This window comes from Saccopteryx bilineata, chromosome 2 (assembly GCF_036850765.1).
Source record: "Saccopteryx bilineata isolate mSacBil1 chromosome 2, mSacBil1_pri_phased_curated, whole genome shotgun sequence".
Lineage (NCBI taxonomy): Eukaryota > Metazoa > Chordata > Mammalia > Chiroptera > Emballonuridae > Saccopteryx > Saccopteryx bilineata.
In genome coordinates, this window is record NC_089491.1 from 370,145,674 (window position 1) to 370,154,826 (window position 9,153).

The 9,153-nt window shown below is 54.2% G+C and overlaps 1 protein-coding gene across 5 annotated transcripts in view; it reads left to right on the forward strand.

Annotated features, from left to right (window-relative positions):
* Positions 1-8,733, forward strand: part of ARHGAP27 (Rho GTPase activating protein 27) — a 34,192-nt gene extending 25,459 nt beyond the window's left edge. For 4 of the 5 annotated variants that reach the window (XM_066263390.1, XM_066263393.1, XM_066263391.1 and 1 more), the window contains 11 exons: positions 144-211; positions 493-583; positions 1,046-1,153; positions 4,774-4,872; positions 5,772-5,877; positions 6,031-6,153; positions 6,227-6,325; positions 6,483-6,560; positions 6,646-6,780; positions 6,933-7,038; positions 7,123-8,733. In XM_066263390.1, the coding sequence (XP_066119487.1) occupies positions 144-211; positions 493-583; positions 1,046-1,153; positions 4,774-4,872; positions 5,772-5,877; positions 6,031-6,153; positions 6,227-6,325; positions 6,483-6,560; positions 6,646-6,780; positions 6,933-7,038; positions 7,123-7,300 (1,191 nt within the window). In that variant the 3' untranslated portion in view covers positions 7,301-8,733. The remainder of the gene's footprint in view (positions 1-143; positions 212-492; positions 584-1,045; positions 1,154-4,773; positions 4,873-5,771; positions 5,878-6,030; positions 6,154-6,226; positions 6,326-6,482; positions 6,561-6,645; positions 6,781-6,932; positions 7,039-7,122) is intronic. The other variant, XR_010729530.1, reaches the window with a different exon arrangement.
* Positions 8,734-9,153: the final 420 nt, after the last annotated feature.

The window sequence follows — 9,153 nt, forward strand, 5'->3', positions numbered from 1 at the left end:
TGTGGGAGCACGTACCCCACCACCAGCAGCAGCAAAGGGGGTTCAGTGGAGATCAGGCCCAGCCTGGGGGGCATTGCTGGCTGATGGAGACTCACCGTGGCTCACCCCCTTAACTGCCTCCTCTTTCCCCTTCTCTCTCTAAGATCAAGACCCTGGAAAAGGCAGGTGTGCTCCATCGCACCAAGACGGTGGACAAGGGAAAGCGGGTCCGGTGAGAGCCTGTCCGCACCCCCGCAGTGCAGGGTGGGCCTTTGGGACCACGCTCACTGAGCACTTCCCCTATGCCAGGCTCTGTTAATCCTCACGACAACTTTATAAGAGGTCCTCTGAGGACACTGAGGTACAGAGAGATAAAGGGAGTCCACCTCTAACAGTTGGATGTCACAAGCTATATGTTGTTAAGCTCTGTGACCTGCTCCTGGAGGTGGGAAAGGGGCTTCAGCCCGGGCCCAATCCAAGCCCCACCACCCCCCACTTCTCCACGCCCCCTAGGAAGAAGCACTGGAGTGCCTCCTGGACAGTGCTGGAAGGCGGGGTCCTGACATTCTTCAAGGACTCGAAGTCCTCAGCTGCAGTTGGTCTGGTGAGGCCCAGGCCCCACGGCAGGGGTCGCCCCATCTGCTCCTGACTCCTTTGGTCTTTACCTGACTTGGCTTGTCAAAGGCCAGGTTTGAGGCAGTGGAACGTGAATGTCCAGGCAGCTAGGCCTTTGGCAGGGGGTGACAACAACAGATTTGCTTTGGGACAAACACTTGCAGCTACCCTGGGCATGAGGAGCTGTCTTTGAGGGCAGACAGCTCCAGCCTGCTGAGCAGGCAGCTGGGGACTGGGCTCCCAGCTTGCAGGGATGGGGGCTGCACACCTTTCCTTTCCTCTCCCGGGTGGGCAGGCAGCAAAGGACCAGACAGCTCACAGGCTCTGTGGACCCCACAGCTGTGACCCATCCTGTCTCGAGAGCCGGGGGAGCCTGGTGGACTGGAGCCAGCATGCCGCAGCAGGCCTGTTTGAACTGAAGGCTCCCTCTCCTGTCTTCCCTCTCCCACAGAGGCAGCAGCCTTCCAAGCTCTCTACCCCTGAGTACACGGTGGAGCTGAAAGGGGCCTCGCTCGCCTGGGCCCCCAAAGACAAATCCAGCAAGAAGAACGTGCTGGAGGTGAGTTGTGGGGGTGGGGAGAAGGAGGAGGGGCTTACTGATGGCCTGGGAGTCTAACTAGGCAGGCCCTAAGAAGGCAGGCCTGGGGAGAGTTGGGCTGGAAATCTTAGAGCTCGAAACCAAAGTGGCCCCCACCTTCGAGATCCATCCACAGTATCTCTGGCATCATGGGTTCTGTCGTTACCTCTCCAGGAGCTGAATTCACCAAGCCTTGGCCCTGGAGGGTGATGAGAAGTAGGGGTCTCTGGGGAACTAAACTTGTCATGATAGAAAGGCAGCAGAACAGGAGACTCCCGCCCCTGGCCACTCACTCTGATAGGCCGGGAAACCTGGGCTGGCAGGTGGGACTTCCAATTGGACTGGGCTCCCAGTGAATAAACCAGGGCAATGGACACATTTTTCAGTCTCCCCCAGCAGATAGAGGGGGTCCAGGTGGGATCCTGGCAAGGACCCTCACAGTGTCACCCCTATCACTGTCCTTGTGTTGTCTTGTTTTTAAATTACGTTTTTACTATCACCTCCATCCCCAAAAGTTTTGAGGCAGTTCACTACAAAAACTTGTAAGGTGAGCTGATAAAATCCACTGAAAAGGCAGGACCAAGCAAAACGAGTTAGAGAAGTGGGTCAAAGTGGAGAGGGATTAGGGGGCAGATAAAGGAGAGGTGTTACGTTTGTCGCTGCTGAAAAATATTAGCTCGGAGTCTCCTGGTAGCCAAAGCAAAAAGAGAAGGGCAATCAGTTACATGGCTTTTATTAACTGGTTGTGGGGGTGGGGAACCTCAGATTTTAAAGGTGAAATCAAAGCTTTTTTCTAAGCCTTAGCTCTTGAAGAAATTTTTAGTGTGCAGCTCCATTCTAGTTTAGTAAGGGACTCTTGGGTCTGCTTCAGGTGGCATTATGAAGGCCCAAAGCATGACCTTATATCTCAGTTCAGAAAAGGTAATTCTGCAAGGAGCTTGAGGGTGTAGTTTACTGATGACTCACCAAGCTTTATTCAGTTCTAGAACCGCAATATCCACAGAGCTGGGTTGGAGAACTGGTTCCATCTCATGAGCTACTCTGATCAGTAGGTCTGGAATCTTCTCCAGGCTTAGCAGGATAGAATGCTGTGATCAACTAGCAATGTCTGCCATGGGTGTCAAATTGAGAAGGGACCCCACTTGGCTAGGCATGTTCCTTCCCTGACCCAGAGGTACATCCTTCAACCTGTGCTCTATAAATATCACCTCTCCGGTGGGGTTTTTGATGAAACTTTCAGAGTAAACATTTCTGAGTATCTTTCCTGGCAGGATTGGAAGGCAGATGGTACTCTTGGAAGCTACTCAAGCTGAGGGGAAGGCTGACAGTCTTGAGTGGAAGTCGAAGAGCCCCCTGCTTCCCAGTGGGCAGATGTCTGTCCTCCCTCCACTCGGGCGGCCTGCAGGCAATGCTAGGATGTTTTCAAGAGACTCTCCCCAATTCTGTATCAGGCCCAGGTTAGCTGGGCCTGGCAAAATTACATGCCAGCCCTTCCTAGTCACCCAGAGCCACAGAAAACTTCAGTAACAGTCTTCAAAAACAGCTGGTTTGGGCAGCTTAGCTTGCCTACCCATTTGACAAGCTGAATGTTTTGTGAAATATATTGCTATACAGCTTAACCTTCTGTATGAAACTTTCGAATATGAATTGATTAGGTGTTGAGAGAGCTGTTTTAGAAGTACCGTTCGGCCATTTTCTGGAATAACCGAGGCAGGGTTATGTCATTTTTTAAAAAAAAAATTTTTTTAAATTCATTTTAGAGAGGAGAGGGAGGGAGAGAGAGAGAGAGAGAGAGAGGAGAGAGAAGGGGGAGGAGCTGGAAGCATCAACTCCCATATGTGCCTTGACCAGGCAAGCCCAGGGTTTCAAACCGGCGACCTCAGCATTTCCAGGTCGACGCTTTATCCACTACACCACCACAGGTCAAGCCAGGGTTATGTCATTTTAAAATTGTGCCATGCTATCTTCCTGCTGAAGGTTCTCTAGTCTTTATAGGAATGGGTGTGGTTGGAACATGCAGGTTTTCTTTTCTTTTTAAAATTTTTTAAAAGCTATTTAAATAGCATTGACGTCTAAATTGAAAAGGTGGGCAGTCAAAGACAGCCTTGATTCTGGAAGTTGGACTCCTTGTCTGAGACAGTGTCTGCTGACTCTGACTCTCACTGGCCCCACGTTCGGTGGGAGCTGCTGAAACCAAACATTCACATTAACCTTGAATGCTTGGTCCTCAGAGCCTCAGGCTGATGAGCGATTTACTCAAGGTGCTAACTGCCTTATACTGTTCTTTGGAGGTTTGTTAGGGGATAAGGACACTCAATAGAAGGCAATTTGAAGGCAGCCTAGGCTGTTGGTATCTGCTTATTCCTCAATATTATAAAAGAGTGGCTTTGGAAATCCAGACTTTGGGGCTCTTAAGGAAGATTATGGCCGGTGGTCAGGACGGAGCATTCAGGACACTTACAGGGTAGTGCTTCCTGCAGCTCACAGAGCTCGCCAAACCGTGTGTGCATTTCCTGGGAGTGAATAAGGGGGTTGCTACTCCCAACCTGCAAGTCAGAAAGGGTTTTGAGTGGTCAGAACGTTTCCCCCTTGAGCATGTTTAATTTACGCTTCTTGATGAAGTGGGCTGTAAGAGCATGTGTTACCCAGGCTGGAGGGAAGGACAGGGGGAGACTCGTGGCTGTGAAAGGGGAACAACACTGCTAGGTCCCGAGTGTGTGTATTGGGGGGGGGCTCCTTTTTCTCCGAGATCAGCCATGCTCTGTTATTAGAGCTTTTCACCTAGTATTTTCTTCGCTCTTGATTCTAGTGACCAGGGGCCTCCACAGGAAGTTTCTTTCCCTGATCTTATTTTTTTTCCCCCTGCATGCTCTGGGTGAGGCCTGCCATGTTCTGCAGCTCATAGGGAAGTGGGATGGGACAGGGGAAGGTGCACTGGATGATTGAGCCATGCAGATCTGCTTCACTCAGATCCTCCCTCCATCATTCACTAGCTGTGTGTCCACAAGAAAATTGCTAAACTCACTGAACCTTAGTTTGCTTATCTGTAACACAGAGATGCTGTCATCTACTAATTTTTTTTTTTTTTTTTTGTATTTTTCTGAAGCTAGAAACGGGGAGAGACAGTCAGACAGACTCCCACATGCACCGACCGGGATCCACCTGGCACACCCACCAGGGGGTGACGCTCTGCCCACCAGGGGGCGATGCTCTGCCCCTCTGGGGCGTCGCTCTGTTGTGACCAGAGTCACTCTAGCACCTGGGGCAGAGGCCAAGGAGCCATCCCCAGCGCCCGGGCCATCTTTACTCCAATGGAGCCTCGGCTGCGGGAGGGGAAGAGAGAGACAGAGAGGAAGGAGAGGGGGAGGGGTGGAGAAGCAGATGGGCGCTTCTCCTGTGTGCCCTGGCCGGGAATCGAACCCAGGACTTCTGCACACCAGGCCGACGCTCTACCACTGAGCCAACCGGCCAGGGCCCATATACTACTTTTAATGAGGTGCAACACCTTGGCCTACAAGGAGGCCCTTCCTCGATTAGTCTGATCTGAGGGCAGGGACAGACCCAGGGAACCAGAGATGACTGAGTGACTTGTGTCTTTCCAGCTGCGAAGCCGAGATGGCTCAGAGTACCTGATCCAGCACGACTCAGAGGCCATCATCAGCACCTGGCACAAGGCCATTGCCCAGGGCATCCAGGAACTGGTAGGCAGAGCCTGGAGCCTCCAGGGCTGGTAGGGAAGGGATGGTCTGCCATTATGCAAGGTATTTGTGCCCACTGGGAGTGGGGTCCCCTACTCAGCAACGTGGCACCAGTGGGTAGTTCCCTCCCTGCAGAAGCAGCCACCACCATGGCTGGGTGGTAGGAGGGCTGCTGAAGAAACAGCCTTTGGCCCTGCATGCAGACTCTCCAGGTAGGGTGGAGGCACATCTTAAAGGAATGTCCCATTCCAAGGCAGACAGAGGAAAAAGAAAATCTGAGAAACAGCCTCAGGCTGAATGACAGGCTGAAACTAGAAGATAAAATTTTAAAGGGTTGAAGAGTCTACCATTTTTTTAAGTTCAAAATATCAATTGCATAAGTAGAGATGGGACAGGCCCTTTCTGACAGCTGTTCACCTAGAAACAACCTGAGGCTTTCTGACCCTTCATTCTCTAGGACCTAACGCTAGGTACAGCATTGGGCTGTATTACTAGAGGTAGGAATCCAGAGTCAGGGAGGTGATGCTGGTGTGGTTTTTGGCTCAGGCCCCAGTTGGAACTGTAAGCTCAAAACTGGGAGTCACATACTGAGGAATGCTGGCCTAATGGAGTGTGGAAATTTTCCTCAGATTTGCTGAGGAAAATGTGAGAAAAGGGCGGGCAGAAACTGGGAGAAGGGTAGGGCAGAACAGGATGACTGTCTCCCAACACCTGAAGAGCTCTGTGCAGCTAAGGAAGATGAATATTCTGAGGTTCCCTGGTGAAGGTGAGGGGAGTTACCTGGTTAAGGGAAGCAAGAACTGCAGGGTAGGGGGTCACCAGGCCTGCTGGGAGGGTACACCCCACCCCAGAAGGACCCCCAACTGGCCCCAGGCTCTGCCTCTGAGGCTTTGCTATGCTAGTCTGCAGACCTGCCCCCGGAGGAGGAAAACGAGTACAGCAGCGTGGAGTTCGGGTCCAGTGAGCGCCTGGGAAGCTGGCGGGAGGATGAGGCTCGGCCTGGAGCAGGTGTGTGCAGAAATGTGGTAGTGGTGATGGTGGGGGTGGGCGGAGGAATGCAGGCAGCGGAGAGAATCTTTTGGTGGGGATTGGCCACCGGGATGGAGCCTGCTGGGCCACCTGGCGGCACCGACGGACTCACCCCCGAATTCCCTGCGGCAGCCGCGCCCGCCCTGAGCCCTGGGGCCCAGGAGAGCGACTTGAGCAAGGTCCGGCACAAGCTCCGCAAGTTCCTGCTCAGGCGGCCCACACTGCAGTCGCTGCGGGAGAAGGGCTACATCAAAGGTATCCGAGGGACCCAGAGAGCCGGACGCGGGTGGCTCAGGCGAGGGCGGCGCTGACGAGCCTCTTCCCCCAGACCAGGTGTTCGGCTGCGCGCTGGCCGCGCTGTGTGAGCGCGAGAGGAGCCCGGTGCCGCGCTTCGTGCAGCAGTGCATCCGCACCGTCGAGGCCCGCGGTACGGCGGGCTGGGCGGGCCTCCCGGGCCCCGTGATGGAGACCTCTGGGTGGGCGCAGGGTCAAGAAGAAAAGACCGGGAGTTCCTGAGTAGGAATCATAGCTGGGGCTTTAGCCTCCTCCCACCAGACCCGGAGTCAGCGCCTCCCTCTCCCCAGGGCTGGACATCGACGGGCTGTACCGCATCAGTGGAAACCTGGCCACTATCCAGAAGCTGCGTTATAAGGTGGACCACGGTGAGGCTCGTTCCCAGCCCCTGCCTCCGGGCCTGAAGGCTGGAGGGGTGCTGACCTCCTCTTCCTCCCGACCCCCTTGCCGCAGATGAGCGTCTCGACCTGGACGACGGACGCTGGGAGGACGTTCACGTTATCACCGGAGCCCTGAAGCTCTTCTTTCGAGAGCTACCAGAGCCTCTCTTCCCTTTCTCGCACTTCCGCCAGTTCATCGCGGCCATCAGTGAGTGCCCAGAAGGTTGGGTGGATGGAGTACCGGTGCAACTAGCTTGCCTCAGGCAGGAACCCCCCCACACACACACACACAAACACACACTGGGAGTTAGCCCCGTCCGTTCCCGTTCCCCTCGCTGAGCCCACTCTTCCCTTCCCCAGAGCTGCAGGATCAGGACCAGCGCAGTCGCTGTGTGCGGGACCTGGTCCGCACACTGCCCGCCCCCAACCACGACACTCTGCGAGTACTCTTCCAGCACCTGTGCCGGTGAGCAGAGGGGCTACGGGAGGGAGGCGGGCACACTCCCCCAGCTCTGGGCCCTCATTGCACCCCATCCCACCCCCGCTGCAGGGTGATTGAGCACGGCGAACAGAACCGCATGTCCGTGCAGAGCGTGGCCATTGTGTTCGGGCCCACGCTGCTCCGGCCCGAGACAGAGGAAACCAGCATGCCCATGACCATGGTGTTCCAGAACCAGGTGGTGGAGCTCATCCTGCAGCAGTGCTCAGACATCTTCCCGCCGCACTGACCCCACTGCCGACACTGCGGACCTGGGACTGGGGGTGGCGATGTTGGACTCTATTTCTGAGACCTTCCACCTCTCACCGGTCCGCAGGCTGCTGGGAATTCTGCACCCCTCAGTTCTGAGGGTATGGTGACCCTTGGTGGGCAGTTCACAAAAATGTGACTTTTCCCTCACCTGTTCTGTTTTGGGGTTAATTGGGTTCTGTTCTTTGTTACAGCGCCACCTACTGTGCGTGTGCGAGAATGTGGGTGGGGCAGTGAGGGTTGTTTTCTGGGATGGCCCAAGTCCCCTGCGGAGAAGAGGAATTTGGCTGCGCCTGACTTGAGGCCTTAACAGAGACCCTGTGGGACCCTGGGCACTGTGCTCATCCTGAAACAACTTCCTGGCTGCGAAACAGGACTGACCTGGGTCTCTAACCTACCTTTCCTCAGGCCTCACAGATGGAACTCCTGCCCAGCCCTCTAACTAGCTGGCTGTGGACCATTTTCATCCACTTTCCTGTTTGGGGTTCCGAGAATCTGTCCTCCTTGACCCACTTGTGTTCTGTGCAAGGGTTCTTCCTTTTCACTAAATGTGTATGTACCTGGTACCTGGCACCTGACATGCACTATTTCCACACACAATCCCATTTTACAGATGAGAAAACTGAGGCTTGTAGAGGCAAAGAGACTTGTTCAGGGTCCAATGGGTGATCTGACTCCCCAGCTCCGACTCCTCTTACTAGAACACAGCCTCGTGGGAGGGTAAATCGATCCTTTCAGCAACCACCCGACCACAGCATGGGCTTATGGGTAAAACAAAAGACAGTAAACTAGGTGGGTTCTGTCTGGGGCTAGGGAGATATCTGAAGGTGAAGAGGGAACCTGCCCAGCTGTTCTTCCCTGGGGGGAAGGGACATTGCACTAGCAGGAACCCCTACCCCCTCTTGGCACCTGGCTGTCAAGTATGCCTACTTGGGACCCACCTTGTCAGGCGAAGCTGGGAGAGGCCTGTGGGGTTGGGGGAAGGAGAGCGTAACCTCAATAAAGGAAGTATGGTCCCTGGGGTCAGCAGCCCCCTTTCCCTCCTCACACACAAACCACCTCGGTTTATGGGTCCACCCTGCCCCATCCACCGTTCACTTATTCAACAAGCAATAATATCTAATATTTATTAACGTTTGCACCATGCCAAGCATTTTACCTGGATTACCTGTTTGTTTCTCACAGCCAGTATTTATTATCTGCTCTTCTGTGCTGGGCACTGTGCTCTGGAGCAGGGGTACTACACATTGCCTCCCTGGTGGAGCTATGGTCTGGTGGGTGAGGCTGACCCAAACCCATCCCTAATGCCAGCAGGGCTTGGGCAAGAGTACAAATGGAGGCCACATACATCGATATACTGTAAAGTTATAAATCAGCTAACAACTGTTCAATAAAATATGTTCTATTCTCCTACTTGGACAAATACGCTTTCATATTGACCTGGAAGGCCAGGTTATAAAGTAAACTTTGACTCTTCTGAGTTCCGTGCCCAAATATGGTGGCACAAGAAGAGCTGGCTCTGCTCTCAGCCTACTCCCTGCTTCTTCCTACCTGCAGATCCAACTGCCCCGAGGAGAGTTTCCATGCACATATGTGGACACTCCGGTCCATGAGTGCAGACTGATGTACCCGTGGCAACCTGTGGTTTCTTGGCCACTCCACCTGGTCCACCCTGAGGGGATGGGCCTGGGGCCACTGAAGCAGGAGATTCTGGGGTCCCACAAATCAAGTGTATGGTCTAAAGGAAAGGGCCTAGGCTCTAACAGAGCCCCACTGATGCCTTATCCTTTGGGGAGAGGCAGAGTAGGAGGACCCATGGCAGGGCAGGGACCC